Genomic DNA, 16,508 nt, shown 5'->3' on the forward strand with positions numbered 1-16,508 from the left:
CGATCAGATGCCCCAGACACCCTGGCCCACGAGCTGTTGATCACGGTTGCACCCATTGTGGTGGGTTGCTTGTGAGCAAGGTAAGAGGCGGAAAAGTGACCCACCCCAAAGTGCTCCGTCTCTTCCCCGTCGTGGGGTGAGGGGGGGGAGCATTCAGGAGGTTCCCCTTGAACCATTTCTCTCACAAAGTCTTCCCCTAATAAGCCATCTTGTTAGTCTTTAGAGGGCTGCACAGTCCTGGCTTCTGTTCCTTGCACCTCTAGCCCCGCTCGCAGCGGGACCCGCAGGGGTGTGCGCCGCTCCCAAGGGTCACAGGACGAGCCTGCCCCTTCCCTCCCCGCGGGCTCAGGGGGATCCTGGACGGGGACCGCGGGCGGGGCAGGGAAACGCGCTGTCACCGGGCGCCACTTCCCTTCCCTCTGGTCTCTCCCTGCGGCGCCTGCAGAGGGAGGCTCCTGCTAAGGAAACACGAGCCCGAACTCAAGTGTTCCTCCCCCTCCCCCCAAGTCTCGCGCACCCCGCCCGGCTGCCAGCCTGATGCACGCGGGGAAGAGGGGGAGGAGCCTGTGGCCTGCCCGCCCCACGCGGGGAGGAGACTTGCTGGGAGAGGCGCGCGGCTGCTGGGGGCGGGGGTAGTGACCAGAGCGCCCCTGGGCAGAAAGGGAGGGAAACCCCGGGCTGTGCGGGGCCCGGCCACACTTTCCCCAGCCGGCTACTCCGGGCGCGGCTCTGATTGGCTGGCTCGTCCCTCCTCCCCCCCCCGCAAGGTTCGGGGGTGGAAGGTCGGGACGCCCCGCCCCCTGGTGCTGCGGCTCCGCGGTGGCTCTTTGGGCGCCTGGGCAGGTCAGTGCGCGGGGCGCCCGGTTTGTTCTGCGGGGCGGGCGAAGGTGCCAGTGCGCAGGGCGAGGAGTGTGCGCTGGGTTGCAGTTGGGGACCCCGGGCTCGAGGTGGTGGGGGGGGTTCCCCTCTGGCCAGAGCGGGGCTGTTCCCTACTTGCAAGCGTCGGGCTGGCAAACTGCTTCTCCTTTTTTTTTTCTCCTCCCCTCCCCCCCCTTATTTATTCTTGGATCTGGACTTTTAATACTCTGGTCATCTGAAGAAGTGGGTTTTGCCCACTAACGCTCGTGATACCATCTACACGTTTTGTTATTCTCCGAGGTGCTACTAGACTATTTGTTGCTTTTTAAGTTTTTCCTGTTACAGACTCGTTTGGCTACCCCTCTGATGCTTTCCTGTAGTCACTGCACCCCGCTTAGGTGATCGCAGCAAGGGGTCTTCTTACAGAAACAAGCCCGAATCAGCCCCCCCAATCTCTGAGTTTTCCCACACTATGGGGAAGCTTGGCTCCAGAATAGGGGCTGGCCCCCTCTGTGCATACTGGGCTGAATCCAAACCTAGATCTGGATGCCCCTGAAGGTGCAGAAAGTCCAGATACGCATCTGATCTGGCATCATGGCCCAGCTCTGCTGTTTCAGGGATGTTCTGGGCTAGAGCTGGACAATGAGTTTTGTTACCTCTTACATTTTTATTATAGACTTACTTAGGATGCTTGACATGGAAACATTACCAATGGCTTCTATTGAGGAGCAACTTCAGTGCTGCTGTCTGAAACCATTAGAAATACACACTGCACTGAACCAACTTCCTAACACATTGGAGCGATCTAATCCTTCTCTTTGGGCTTTAATTCAATTTAGTTCAATTTTCATCAAACTCATTTAAAATCTACTTCAATATTCTGTACTTAATGTGTTTGATAGTCTGTCAGTCAGTCCAGAACAGTTCACCCATTCCTATGGGTTGCCTTTACCTTTGCATCCAGATACACTGATATAAGGGTGCTTTCATGTTCTTAGGGTTTTAAGTTGTGGTGTATGTATGTTCTTTTTTTCAATTATCAGAGGGGTAGCTGTGTTAGTCTGAATCTGCAAAAGCGGCAAGGAGTACTGTGGCACCTTATAGACTAACCAAAGTGTTGGAGCATAAGCTTCCACGGGCAAAGACCCACTTCGTCAGATGCATGTCTTTGCCCACGAAAACTTATGCTCCAACACTTCGGTTAGTCTATAAGGTGTCACAGGACTCCTTACCGCTTTTGTTTTTCAATGAATGCCAATAACTTGCCTAAAAACAGAGCAGTATAGGAAGTTTGTTTTGCTGTTGCCCAACCTTTAATCATTATACATAAATTGTACATTATAAATAAGAACATCTGTTTCAAGTGTTATCAAGTTAATATCTGTGTGAACATTAAAGTAAGTTAAAATGAATCTTAAATTGTAGAAAGTTGATGTATAAACTGGAAGGAAGGAATGAAAAGAACTAATATAATTCTGATTTCCTTGTTATGTTCCCAGAATGGGTTTGGACTGGATAGGCTTTGGCTATGCAGCATTGGTTGCATCAGGTGGAATAATTGGCTACGTAAAAGCAGGTATAGTATTGATAAATCCTCAAATTCTCTGGTGCATAATTGAATCAGATGTTCGGGAGTGGAAACACCCATCCATCTACTGATGGCCTTCATGAATTGTTGTAAGCTTGCTTCACAAAGGCTTTATTGCTGATGTCTTGAATATCCGTGACCTACTTTATATTTTTAGATAATATATAAAAAGGTTAACTGTTAGTGGCTTTTAATTTTGTTTTTTTATCATTTAGCATCATTTTGTACATTGCAAAATGTCCCCTTATGACTTCTAAAAATGATACATGTAGAAGTTTACATTTAAACTGTAAATATTTAGAGAGCTCAGCTTTCCATTGTAACCTTTCTGTAAATACTGTGACATAGCACAAACAAGTCAGAATTCTTTAGCAATATTTTGTGGCAGAGCTGCACTGAACATGGTTGCACTTGGAACGTTATTCCTTGATCTGCTGCTTCCAGTTCTGCTTTTCTGCATTTGCACTCCTTCCCACAGAACTGTGGCTCATCAGTTGTAAAATTCTTGCCATGGGAGGCCTCAGTTCATGTGGGAAGGGAACCCTAGAACTTGCTTTTATTAGGGATGTAAACAGTTGATTAAAAAGGTAACTATGTAACAGCTGAAAACCCTAGCAGTTACACATGCTGTGGGCTCTGCCATCTAAAACTTAAATAAGCTTTATACTGCAGAGTCCTAAGTGAAGCTTCCCTGGGAACAGGGCCACCAGACCCTGCTGGCTCAGCTTCCTGGGAATGGAGCTGTTAGCCTGGTCACAGAGAAGCTGCTTTCTTGGGAGCCAAGTTCTTGCCAGCATGTAACCTGAAGGGGGGGGGGGGCACCAGCTGGAGCAGTCCTTGCATGCATTGGGCCCCATGGGGCTAGAGCAGCCCCCTGCACGGGGGTGGGTGGGGGGGAAGAACAGTTGCTCTAGTCTCTGTGGTTAACCAGAGCCAGTAAGCATTACCCATTTAAGGTGATGTTACCGGTTAGCTGGTTAACCTTTCACACCCCTAGTTCATATGTCATTGAATTCAGTAAGAGTTTTGTGCACAAATGTGAATAAAGGGGCGCTTCAGAGAACTTAATGTGCTTTCCACTAGCTTGCTTCATCCTGTAGATGACCAGTGGCGGGAATGAACAACACTTGGAACTGACACTGACTTTTTGCTCAGTAATTCTCAGAGCAGTGTACAAAATAGTAAGCATTCTTATCCTCTGTTTCCAGATGTGGAAACTGAAGCCCAGAATTTAAGTGACTTGTATGTGTTCAGGTTGTAATTCAGTGGCATAGTCAAGTCTTTTGACTTCCAGTCTGAGAGGAAAGAGGATTTTTTTGAGGGGAGGAGTAAAAACAAGTGAGGTGACTTAACAGGGGAATGAGAGACTGCTAATAACTGAGACCTGTCTGTAACAGTAAAAGTATGGGAGAACCATATTAAAAATAAAGAAAAAGTAACAGAGTAAATGGCTGTGTACATAGTTATGTTCCCTTTATTCTTTAGCCATCTACTTTTAACTTAAACCTGAAAATGGTCAACTGACCATCTGATATCCACACAAAAAAGAGCTGACTTACCTAATGATGTCACTATTTGTAGGCTGAGTGCCTGTCTGAGCATATATTCAAATGTCCAAGTGTGTATATAATTACTTTAGGTCTTGTTATGTTTCGGTACTTAATGATGGAGCCAGTCTTGCCTGCATTGTATTCAGTGGGGTGGTCCAAAACCAATCTGTATGCATGATGGAGACACCCTGGCACCATTCCCCTGTTACCCACCACCAGTTATGCCAAGGGATGGCAGGGGGAAGTAGGTAGTGTATGAGAGTAGTCGTGGGCATGGGAATCTCATAATTCTAGATCATTGAGACAAAATTCAGGTATGCAGAGGTCATTCTACGGAAACCAGTTACCTTATATTTGGAGAAGAAACTGTTGCTACACAGCTGAATTGAATGGGATAGAGTAGCCATTTGCTAAGGTGTGTATCTTTTCCTTACACAAATGAGTGTAGCCTGCACCTCCTTTCCCTGTCTTATCCCAAATGTGGGATCTGAACCAATAGTCCAGTTGCTGTATTTATGACTGAAGAATGATCAGCTTCTTATTGCTAATCATTCTGTCAAACCTGGAGTCAAAACCTTTATCATACTGGCCTTACAACTTCAGATTATTTTAATGGTGACCTGCAAATAGAACAGACAGAATGCTGTCACCATTAGCGATAGGCATGGAATGCTCTTTTTAGCATGTATTAAAGGTGATGATATTTTGTCAATTCCATATACAGACTTACAAATCACTGAGTATAGGGCTGAAAATAGCATCCATCTTTTGTCAATGGTGCAAGGTTATCCTTGGCATGAAGGACCAGATCTAAAGCCCACTCAAGTCAATGAAGGTGTTTTTGTTATGTTTTGTTTTTGGCTGTTGTTTCCAGTGGCTTTGGGTTTGGGCTTTTGGTGTGTTTAACCTTGAATACTTTTATTGTTGGTGCCTCCTAGACATTCTTGGCAAGTTGTCTAATTGTCTTGCCTTGCTAATTTAAATTTCCTTTTTCTAATCTCAGGCTGTTACTGTGTGAAATCTGTGCCACCCTACTTAATTAATTCCTTTATTTTCATGCTCGTACCTTTCAAGAGCTTTGGAAATATTTTATGGAAAAAAGTTGTTTTACCCATCAAAGGTCATGTCTGATGCTTTTATTCTGGTGACTCTTTTTTTATTGTTTTTAATTTATCAATGACTTATTTGCATGTGAAAGAAGTAAGTACTGCAATGTTACGTGCAATTAGTTTAATACGTTTTAATCTATATAATGACTTTCTTAACAAAAGCCAGCCTATTCAGATATGAACATCCTCTCCTATTTGATCTAAATTCTAGTCGATCCTGTAACAGTTAATGAAGATGATTGTTTTGTTTGCTTGGCTTATGGACCAAGTTCTTGTCTGGTCTTGTAATAAGTGCATTATTTTTTTATTTATTCAAGGTAGTGTCCCATCTCTAGCTGCTGGTCTTCTCTTTGGAAGCTTAGCTGGACTGGGTGCTTACCAGCTGTCTCAGAATCCAAAGAATGTGTGGCTTTCTCTGAGTGAGTCTACTTTAAAATATCTAAGTAAAGTAAACTTAGGTTAATAACATTTCAAGGGTATATATTATGGTGAAGCAGTTTTGTGCACAATAGTTAATATTGTACTTGAAAGTTCATTTTTAATAGGGCAGTGAAACCTTTATTTTGTAAAACTCTCACGGGAATAGTGCTCTGTTTATATTTTATGGGGTTTTTTCACTATTTGAATTTTTCATGATGGTTTCATAAAAATTAATTGATAGAGAGAATAATAGGAGTTTAAAAATCATTCCCTTTGGTGTGCCTCCCACATCCTTTCCTGCTAGTTTCTCATTTTTCTTTGTGCTCTTTTTGCAATAAATTTAAATCAATCCAGGTCCCGACTTTTAGCCACATTGTTATCTTCATATACTAATTCGTATCCATACATCATGGGTGTTGGTCTATAGAGCCATTGTATGACATAGTGGTAGAAATGTAGCCGTGTTAGTCTGGTGTAGCTGAAGCAAAATACAGGACTATGTAGCACTTTAAAGACTAACAAGATGGTTTATTAGATGATGAGCTTTCGTGGGCCAGACCCACTTCCTCAGATCAAATAGTGGAAGAAAATAGTCACAACCATATATACCAAAGGATACAATTTAAAAAAATGAACACATATGAAAAGGACAAATCAAATTTCAGAACAGAAGGGGAATGCGGGGGTGGGGGTAGCATAAGAACGGCCATACTGGGTCAGACCAAAGGTCCATCTAGCCCAGTATCCTGTCTACCGACAGTGGCCAGCACCAGGTGCCCCAAGAGGGTGGACCGAAGACAATGATCAAGCGATTTGTCTCCTGCCATCCCTCTCCAGCCTCTGACAAACAGAGGCCAAGGACACCATTTTATCCCCTGGCTAATAGCCTTTTATGGACCTAACCTCCATGAAATTATCTATCTTCTCTTTAAACTCTATTATAGTCCTAACCTTCACAGCCTCCTCTGGCAAGGAGTTCCACAGGTTGACTACACGCTGTGTGAAGAAGAACTTTATTTTATTAGTTTTAAACCTGCTACCCATTAATTTTATTTGGTGTTCTCTAGTTCTTCTATTATGGGAACTAATAAATAACTTTTCTTTATCAGCCCTCTCCACACCACTCATGATTTTATAGACCTCTATCATATCCCCCCTCAGTCTCCTCTTTTCTAAACTGAAAAGTCCCAGTCGCTTTAACCTCTCCTCATATGGGACCCATTCCAAACCCCTAATCATTTTAGTTGCCCTTTTCTGAACCCTTTCCAAGGCTAAAATATCTTTTTTGAGGTGAGGAGCTCACATCTGTACACAGTATTCAAGATGTGGGCGTACCCTAGTTTTATACAGGGGCAGTAAGATATTCTGGGTCTTATTTTCTATCTCTTTCCTAATAATTCCTAGCATCCTATTTGCCTTTTTGACCGCCGCTGCACTCTGTGTGGAAGTTTTCAGAGAACTGTCCACGATAACTCCAAGATCTCTTTCCTGATTTGTCATAGCCAAATTAGCCCCCATCATACTGTACGTATAGTTGGGATTATTTTTCCCGATGTGCATTACTTTACACTTATCCACATTAAATTTCATTTGCCATTTTGTTGCCCAATCACTCAGTTTGGTGAGATCTTCTTGGAGTCCCTCACAGTCTGCTTGTGTCTTGACTATCCTAAACAGTTTGGTATCATCTGCAAACTTTACTACCTCACTGCTTACCCCTTTCTCCAGATCATTTATGAATAAATTGAAAAGGAATAATTTATGCTATCATGTGCTGAAAGTGTCCGTCTGCTATGTACATTGGACAAACGTCTCAGACACTTCGCCAAAGGATCAATGCCCACAAAACAGATATTAGACAGGATCACAAAGAAAAAACAGTTTCTTGCCATTTCAACCAGAAAGGACATTGTCTCAACGACTTAATTACCTGCATCCTACTTCAAAGACCTTTTAAATCTGCACTTGAAAGGGAATCCTCTGAACTGTCATTCATGCTAAAATTCAACACTTTACGCGTGGGTCTCAACAAACACTCTAGTTATCTTACCCATTACTAAGATAGCTTCCCCAATTATCACCTCTAATACCATTAACTCACAGACATTTACCCCCCCCCCACACACACACATTCCCCTTTTGTTCTGAAATGTGATTTGTCCTTTTCATATGTGTTCATTTTTTTTAATTGTATCCTTTGGTATATATGGTTGTGACTATTTTCTTCCACTATTTGATCTGAGGAAGTGGGTCTGGCCCACGAAAGCTCATCATCTAATAAACCATCTTGTTAGTCTTTAAAGTGCTACATAGTCCTGTATTGTATGACATGTTTGTTTTAATGAAAAACAGGTCAAGCTAAACCTGCCTAATTTCAGTGTGAAGAAAAATCGTGGGGATATGAATGGTCATCACTTCCAGAAATGGTGAGAGAGAAGCCACCAACAAATGCTGCCTTTAGGCTAGGAAAGAGGAGACTAGGAGTTCAACACTGTCACTTTCTATATGCTGTGTCACTTTCTGTATGCTGTTTAAGTTCCTCTACAGTTCACTCTCCTACTACTTATTGCAGCCATGAACCCTTACCTAAAAGACAGGAAAGAGCTGTTGATGCCAAACTTCTTTCCCTCCGTCCCTTTTTAAAAAAATAAATAAGTTAACAGTTTATGCAAGTTTAGTGCAGGTGCAGAACCCTAAGATAACCAACCCTAATCTTCTCCACTGCACCACATGTCTTTCAGAGAGACTAAAACCGTTTTGGGTTATCATGTCCTTAACAGCTGTAAACCACATTCTTTTCCCAGAGCCACAGGTTCTGATCAACAGTGTAACCCACTTAAAAGTGTGTGTCAAGTCCTCCTCCAATGACAGGTCCAGAAAGCAAAACTCGTAGCTCAAATATTAAGGGCCTAATAGGGTATCTGAAGGTCAAGAAGTTCAAACTCTGCTGCTGCTGGGAGGTGAATGGTTGTATGCAGTTCACATAAAGAATTACTACTTTTGGTCAGAGATTTTTGTTTAAAATTACAATCTGTAAAAGGGTGTGACTCACCAAAATATGTGTTTCCTATTGCAGCCACCTGGCGTACCTTTTGTTCGTATAACACAAAGGAAGCAGGCCATGTTAAGTGTAACCCTCTGTGTCTGATCCACAGAGAATGTCTCTCGGTGACTACTCTTAGCTTGAGAGCATACCTCTACAGAGCAAGCTGTAAAAATGCATTATTTTGGCTCTAGAGGTCATCAGTGCTATCCTTGGTCTTGCCCAAATTGATGGTTGTCACGGGCAGGGATCTCACATTGAGCCATGTGCTTTATATTGGCTGGGAGGAGGGAGTGCAATAGGCATTTCTACTGCTGTAAGGCAGGGATGAGACGGTGCTGCTGCAACTGTTCCTTCACAGAGGTTCCCTCCAACGGGGAGGTTATGTTTTCTCTGCTAAATGAAGAGGGTTACTCTTTGTTTACTTTTTATTCCAATTGATAAGTTATTAAAATGTTACAAGATCCCAGTTTACTGGGGAACATCACACTGTCTCACTCTTCATGATGGTCAACTTAGCTGCTGCTTCAGCAGGGCAGTTTATTCCTTTGGTTCCCACGCAGGTGCAACTTCCTTTCTCCCCAAGCTGCATAGAAAATCCCAGTAAGTTAGCAAACAAAAATTAATTCAATGGCAGTTAAGATTGTGGCTTGCCACCTGCTTAAACCTTAGAACTATGGAAATAACAGAGAAAGATTGTGTATTCCTTTTCACCTTCATATTGCTTATAGCAATGTTGATATGCAGGGCTTGCCGAACCACGGCGAGCCTTGCTCGCCAGCCACGCTGTCCGGCGATCTGCGCATGCGCAGATCGCCCAAACCCGGCTCTTCTGGGTTGCAATCTACTCGCCCCGGGCGAGTAGATTGTATTATTTGTCTAACCCTGTTGATATGCACGTCTGAGCTCTGTAAGGCTTTCACTCCCATCTCCAACAGATTCTCAAAGCAATACATACTGCAAGTTTAATGAAGGTGGCATAACACAAAACCTTAATGTCAGCATTGTGAAGGCAAAATAACTCCCCAGTCACTTGGAATGTGAGACACTCAGATGTGCTTATCTATTGTTATATAAAAGCACATAAGTTTTTTCTTCATATATCCAGATTTTTGAATGGAGAAGGTGCATTAATTGCCACTAAATATTTTTGTTTGATTACATTTATGGTGATCAGTTCATTAGGTTTTAAGGTAGTTTTAACAAAATACTTGTGAAAGGCAACCAATTTAAATATCATTTCCGCTCAAACCTAGGCTATAGTTGTATACAAACTATTGATCTACCCTGGAAACCCTTACTTGAGTAAATAGGCTCATTAGAATTATTTGTGGGGAGTTGAGCAGTGGATCTGTGCACAGATGGATCTGTTAATCCCATTCCCATATAGGTAATGGTCCCAGATGTCTCCCATTCTGCTTACTTTTATGTTTTACAATTATTGCTGTGAGCTGGCTACTACATGATGGAGCTAAGGATTTCCTTGTCCATATGTCTTCTGTGCTGAGGAATCAGCTTTGCACATTTTTCTAATCACTCAGCCCTGTAATTGGAGGTGTGTAGTACAGCCGGTCCCCGAGTTACGAACGCATCATATCTACGACCAGCCTCCTATACAACCGGAACCTGAGTTACGAACGAAATCCGCACTTATGAACAGCGTGGCTGTACGTAAGTGAATGTAATATGACTTATGAACAGATCGAGTTACGACCTACTGTTTGGTATGTAACTCGTTCGTAAGTCAGGGACCGGCTTTATTCCAGTATTTGGCCCTTCAGTTTATCAGCTCTATGAGTTTTGTGCCAAGAGTGGTTGATCAAGATGGATAATGCTCACTTGTAGCTCAGCTAATAGAAGATAGTGCAGGTTCTTGAAATAAGTTAACAATACTTAAGACACATTTAGCATGGATCATCTTCAAAATCTTTTATAAACACAAATTAACTAATCCTCAGAACAGTTCTGAGAAATAGTGAGGAAATATATTCTCTCTCATGCACACATGTGCATGAATTGGGCAAACCGAGGTATTTGCCCAAAGATGTGGAGGGAATCGGTTACTGAATTGTGATTGGAATAATTTATATCTGATCAAGGATGCACTCTTTACCAAGGGAACTTTAGGCATGTGCAGTGTGTAAACATGGGTTTAAGGTATTACCCCTTACAGAACAGTGTTGTTGTTTTTAATTGTTTTCTTGACTTTTAGTATATGAAACTAATCCTATTTCATACTTTGCTTGATGCTATTATTTATCACTCATTTTTTTTTGCTTGGTTGGAGTTAGCATATCTTTCTTGCTCACATGACTCTGAAATAGTTCTGACTGGTCATCTGATCTTTCATTTAGTTGCATCTGGAACACTGGCTGGAGTTATGGGAATGAGATTTTACAACTCTAGAAAAGTCATGCCTGCAGGATTAATTGCTGGTGCCAGGTACTATGCCACAGGCTGTTTCTAATCTTACTCAATGTGTTTGAGTCACTCCTATTTATTTCAATTTGGGTTAAATTTATTGTATTCTAAGATTATAAAAATGTAAATAAGATTTCATATATCTTTTTAAAATCAGATAATTTCAGTGTTCTACTTGTGGGTTTTTTGGGAGTGGGGAAGAGAGTATTTAGAAGTTTGCTCTGCACTTTTTTTTTTAATTCTGTGAACTTATAAATGCTTTCCTTTACACAGTCTATTAATGGTCGGGAGACTTGGATTGAAGATGATTGAAAAGCCCCATGATTCATAATTGTGACCATCATGTGACTTAATGTGTCAACAGGAAGCCTGAAAATGCAGCTACCTGAATGTATAGAGTACATAACTGTTCTTACATCAAATCGTCTTTTTTTTAAAAAAACATTGGGGAAAATTGATGGGATGGGTGCGTACTAAGTATACAAAATTTCACTTGTTTTGGCAGTCAATATTTATCCCTACTTTTGTGCTGGGAAGTTTAGGTTACTGTTAATTTAAATTTCTCTTAATACATTTTCATTACTTCCATTTTGAGCAGTCAAAAAAATTGAGAATATAAGAGAGGGAAGTGGCACTAAACATAATAAAGAAAATTCCCACTGTGGGCCAACAGGAGTACTTGGTCAAATACAATACAAATATATATATGTATAATATAGTTACTCTGCATTAGGGATCTGAAAGTGTAAATGTGTATATGGTTACACACACGGGCCTTCTCCAACCCCATGCTGCTGCCTCTGTATCACAGGCAACAGTACGGAACAACAGGAAGGAGTCACCTCCCCTCCTTGCTGCTGCCTCAGAGACCGAGGCAGCAGCATGGGGTGGGGGAGGTACTCCCCATGTGTAAAGTGTAACCGCTGAAATTACATGTATGCCTAACTAAACACTTTAACATCCCCACTCTGCATGCAAACTTTCAGTGAATGCTTTACCCAACTGAAGTTTGTAATAATGTGTCTAAAGTCAGCTGAATATTTTACTGCAAAATTATGTTGAGCAAAATGTCATTTAAAGGAGATTGAACTTTATATTAATAAAAAGTGAGAATTTGTATTGCAAAACTATATCCTTTATCAGAACAGCCTGGATTCAGGTAGGTTTGTACACTTCCTGCGGCTTGTGTGTGTGGTTTTGGGTCGGTGGTTTTTTTTTGTTTTTTTGTTTTAAATCTTTTCAGTGCACTATTATCCATATGCAGGCTTTGATCATGTAAAGAAAGATGGGAAGAGAAGAGAAGACATAATTAAGTGTATACATTGTATTACCACTGAATTAAAGACTATTTCAAGAAGAAACCTCTATTGTAGATAATTTCAGCAAGATTTATTCAAGAGTATTTGGATTGTGGACATCAAATTACAATACACAATTGCTTGCATTTTCTATTCTGAATATAAAATAAGTTCTGGTCATCCTTACTCACCCTCTAATTTCTAACAGTGTTTGAGCATTTATGGACAAATGTGTGGCTTTATTTTATAATCACTAACACAGCTGTCTTCTGTGCATTCTGTGGGTTAAATTTTGGTACAATCATGAAAGATAGGGTTGATCTAGTACAGTCCTACAGAGTAACATATTTATAGAAGTTTAGGATATTTCAGACTGAATAAGTGTCATTATAAAGTGTTTTACAAGTACCCAGCAATAAAGTGTACCCGCTACTTGGGTGGAACTGAGCACCCCTTTAATGATCCATGATAACAATATGAGGTGATTTTAAGCAGAAAATTAAGTATGCTGTATCCAAGGTGGATTTAGGTCCCTAGAATCTAACAATTTAGAATCTGGCCATAATGGTAGGATTAAAAGGGTGGGGGGAAGGAGGGAGAGGAAGTGCTGGGGTGGGGGGGAAGGAGCTGCAAAGGGAGATCTTTAATAAGCATGAATGTTCAGAACCCTAGGTTTTATCTATCATCCAGAGATTGTGCCTCTGGCAGGAGTGACTACTGCTACCATAACCCTGGTTTACACAAGGGAATTATTTCAAAGTAACAAGTGGAGTGTCCACGCTACCAAGCCTGTTATTTCGAAATAACTCCAGCTTTCCATGAGGAATAACGCTTACTTAGAAATAGCTATTGTGGGAGTTATTCTTTTGAAATAACTTACTTTGAAATAATTTCCTAGTGCAGATGTGAGGTAGTGAGATACAGAGCCAACACTGATCTAGGGAGATCCGTGAGACATGACTCAGCAACATCACTATGTACAGCAGCTCATTTTTTTTCTCTGACTTCCAGTAAATCAGAAGACCACTCCTTTAACCTATTAACACCCATGTCACTGTTAGCAGAGACAGTATGAGCAGAGAACTAAGTTCTGAAAGCAAACTACTGAGGAGGAACAAAACTTAATTAGATGAGAGGGAAACTTGTTAAATGGGAAATGGTTTCTATACTGTTACCAAGGATCTGCTCTGCATTACCCCTCGCTCTAAGAATACAGCACGTGACTCTGTTTTTAATGCAAAGCCTCTACCAAGCTGCTATTCTGCTACAAGCTTTAAAAGTGCCATTTGCTGTGTCCCAGTTCCGTCATTTATTGTGCTGTGAGCTGACAGCATCCTGATGTTGCTGACTGAGGATCAATCCCCTGCTCAGAAGATATGGCCTGAGGTATTAAACAGTATCATTTTATGATACTAAACTTCCTAGCTTACCAGCTTTAGATTTACATTCTCTGGTTGAACATTGGGGGAAAAAATGGTTAGAGACCTGCCAGGCAGTTATGTGAGGTGGAAAGTCTGCTCTGTAACGTTTCCCATTACTGGGTGTTTCTACTTGTATCGCTCTCTCCTTCCCAGATTGGATGCTCCCTTCCTCAGTTTCTCCCAGCGTCATCAGTGAATTCAGATGTTTTACATAAGAAGCTAGGCCCTTCAGAAAGGATATTGTTCATTAGACCCGGTGGCCCAGTGAAGATGGAAGCAAACCTGCTTCACTCCAGCACCTTAACTGGGAGACTGAGTCAGTCTCACTTTATCTATTCTCATCTGGGTCCAATGCATCCCTTCAGCAAGATTCTCTCACCTCAGGTCTTTTCCCTGGAATAGGGTCTTTAACCATTAACATACTTCCCCAGAGGTGGGGCTAGGCAGAAATCTGCCAGCTGCTGCTTTTCTGTGGGGCAGTATCTAGTTTCTCTGACAGGGCTTCCTGCCACTGCTCTGTCCCTCAGTAAAGCGGTTTTCAACCACGGGTCCACCAAGCAGGACCCCTGGTAGACTTGCTGGGGTTCAAGGCAGAAAGCCAGAGCTCTACTGCAGTAGGGGTGAAGCCTGAGCCCAAGCAACTTAGTTTTGTGAAGCCATAGGCAGTGGCCCTGCTTGCTACCCCCTAATTCCAGCTCTTGCTTTTATATGCAGAGAAAAACAGTTATGGCACAAGGACTGGGCCTCAGAAAGAAAAGGGTTGAGATTAGAACCCCTGCAGCAGAGCATGCCTCAGGTCCCTTTCTCTGATGCGCTGCTTGTGTCTAGGCACCACCTCAACTGAGCACTGGCAATCCTTTACCAGGCTAATTAACCATCACCAAGTCATCTCAGGATTTAATTACTTCCAGGTGGATCTGACTTGGCTTGTGCTCCCTTACAGGAGTATTGTCTCAAGTAAGCTGGTCCCTGACTCCCAGCAAAGAGCCAGCCCCTATGACACCCCCTAAAAAATAAAATATAAAATGCTAATTTAAGAACAGGCCCAAAAGGAGGAGGTGACAACACCCGCCATTCTGCTTTTCAGATGATTTCACAAAGGAGGAGATCAAATGTCCTTATTTTGGTCCCGGATTTGCAGCTCAGTCGGAGCTCCTGTGTGATCTTGGGTATGTCCCTTACTCTCTCTGCACAACTGCTCCCAGCTACTAAAATGGAGCTAATCATATTTCCTCCCATAACAAAGCTCACATGGTTTCCAGTACTGCCCAATATTCCTCCATCTTTACTTTGTCTAGCTTTGTATTTGGAGTGTCTGGCTCTTATTGTGTGCCTTGTACAGTACCTAGCATAACTGAGCCCTGATCTCAGGAGGCAGGGCTTTTAGCTTCTACTTTTCTACTACCACCAGTTAATACAGGTTTTATTTTTAATTTGGTAGAATATTAATCTAATGGAAGAATCACAATAAGACAAATGTGTATTTGGTGGAATCTGGTCATTGCTGGATCACTTGTCAGTGAGTTATGCTGTGAATCACAACTGTGGCTGGGTTTTGGGGATGTCCATGCATTTTAATGAATGCAGCTTAGGTGGGGAGAGCAAGGACCTCAGGACTCTGTTCCCAGCTCTGATACTGCTCTGCTGTGTGACCTTGGACATGGTCACACAGCAGAACGGTCTCTCTCTATCTTTAATTCCCCATCTATAAATGGGCGAAGCTTATTCTACTTATTTCACAGGACCTCTAGGAGGCTTATTTAATTAATGTTTGTAAAGCACTGTGAGGCCTTCTCATGCAAAGTGCTGTATGAGTGAAAATCATTCCTACAATTTATTTTTTAATTAAAAAAAATGAAGAAAAGATGTCCTGATTGTTCCCAGTCTGGGATCAGCGTATGGATAGTATTTTCCATCAGTGGATCTTCTCTTTTGTCTCAAGGCTGCTTGAGAGTCATATCTGTAAAAATGTAAAAAATAACTAATAGTTTCTACGGTGCTACAACACAACAACAAATGAAGATGGTATCATGAACTTTGTGGGCACAACCCACTTCTTCAGATGAATGAAGAACTCATATCTGTGGCATTCCCTCCTGCCTTCGCTGAGAGTCGTTGAGGTGAGATCTTTGTGGGAGACCTTTGGCTAGAGAGTGGTATGCCAGAAGTGAGGATTCGTTTACATATGCACCATGACAGCCATGCTGCCCAAACAGGGAAATTGGGAGTAGTTGTGGAGGTAAAGGACCACTTGGTAGAAAAGGCCACTCAGTGTACTTTTCCAGTTGCTTTTAGTGACAGAAGCTTCAAGGTGAATTGTGGGAACTAGCGTGAGACTGTCAGTCATTTCCATTGCAGTCAGACTTGACTGTTTAGTCAGTGAAGGTACGGTGCTGGTTCTTTATTAAAAGTGATCTGCAGAGCAAGAAAAATAGTGCAATTATGATTTTTTTTGCCTTCTTTAGGATATATGAAGGATGGAGCTTTTCCCCCCCTGTCTTTTACAATAGAAAGTCTAGCCTGGAAGATTCTCTGAGCAGTGGCACACCAATGAAATTATGACATCACAAGAGACCTGGGACTAAAAGCTATGCAATAGAAAGGAAAAGGAATTTTAGTAGCTGGTCATGTAGTTTTGTTAACCCCTGCTTAACTCCAGTGCCTAATTAACATTTTGGAAAAAATTAGCCTTTCTATTCATGTAATTTCTAAAAGATAAAGCAACAGTAACCACCCCTTCAGGTCCCTTTATAAGAAGCACAGGAGCACGCATGCCAATGTTTAAAACAATTATTGCAGG

At 42.1% G+C, this 16,508-nt stretch overlaps 1 protein-coding gene across 1 annotated transcript; it reads left to right on the forward strand.

The window, feature by feature from the left end:
- Window positions 1-663: 663 nt before the first annotated feature.
- On the forward strand, window positions 664-12,116 carry LOC102462332 (transmembrane protein 14C-like). The gene is made up of 5 exons (XM_006138755.4): window positions 664-843; window positions 2,358-2,434; window positions 5,423-5,524; window positions 10,923-11,010; window positions 11,263-12,116. The coding sequence occupies exons 2-5, from the start codon at window positions 2,359-2,361 to the stop codon at window positions 11,318-11,320; spliced, it is 324 nt and encodes a 107-aa protein (XP_006138817.1). The 5' UTR covers window positions 664-843; window position 2,358; the 3' UTR covers window positions 11,321-12,116.
- The last annotated feature ends 4,392 nt before the right edge of the window (window positions 12,117-16,508 follow it).

The sequence above is a fragment of the Pelodiscus sinensis genome, chromosome 2 (assembly GCF_049634645.1).
Source record: "Pelodiscus sinensis isolate JC-2024 chromosome 2, ASM4963464v1, whole genome shotgun sequence".
Lineage (NCBI taxonomy): Eukaryota > Metazoa > Chordata > Testudines > Trionychidae > Pelodiscus > Pelodiscus sinensis.

Bases quoted from the DNA above. Each gene is read 5' to 3' on its own strand.
- LOC102462332 (XM_006138755.4), top strand. From the start codon at position 2,359: ATGGGTTTGGACTGGATAGGCTTTGGCTATGCAGCATTGGTTGCATCA. The intron at 2,435-5,422 runs GTATAGTATTGA...TATTTATTCAAG, and splicing joins AATTGGCTACGTAAAAGCAG to GTAGTGTCCCATCTCTAGCT. The intron at 5,525-10,922 runs GTGAGTCTACTT...TCTTTCATTTAG, and splicing joins GAATGTGTGGCTTTCTCTGA to TTGCATCTGGAACACTGGCT.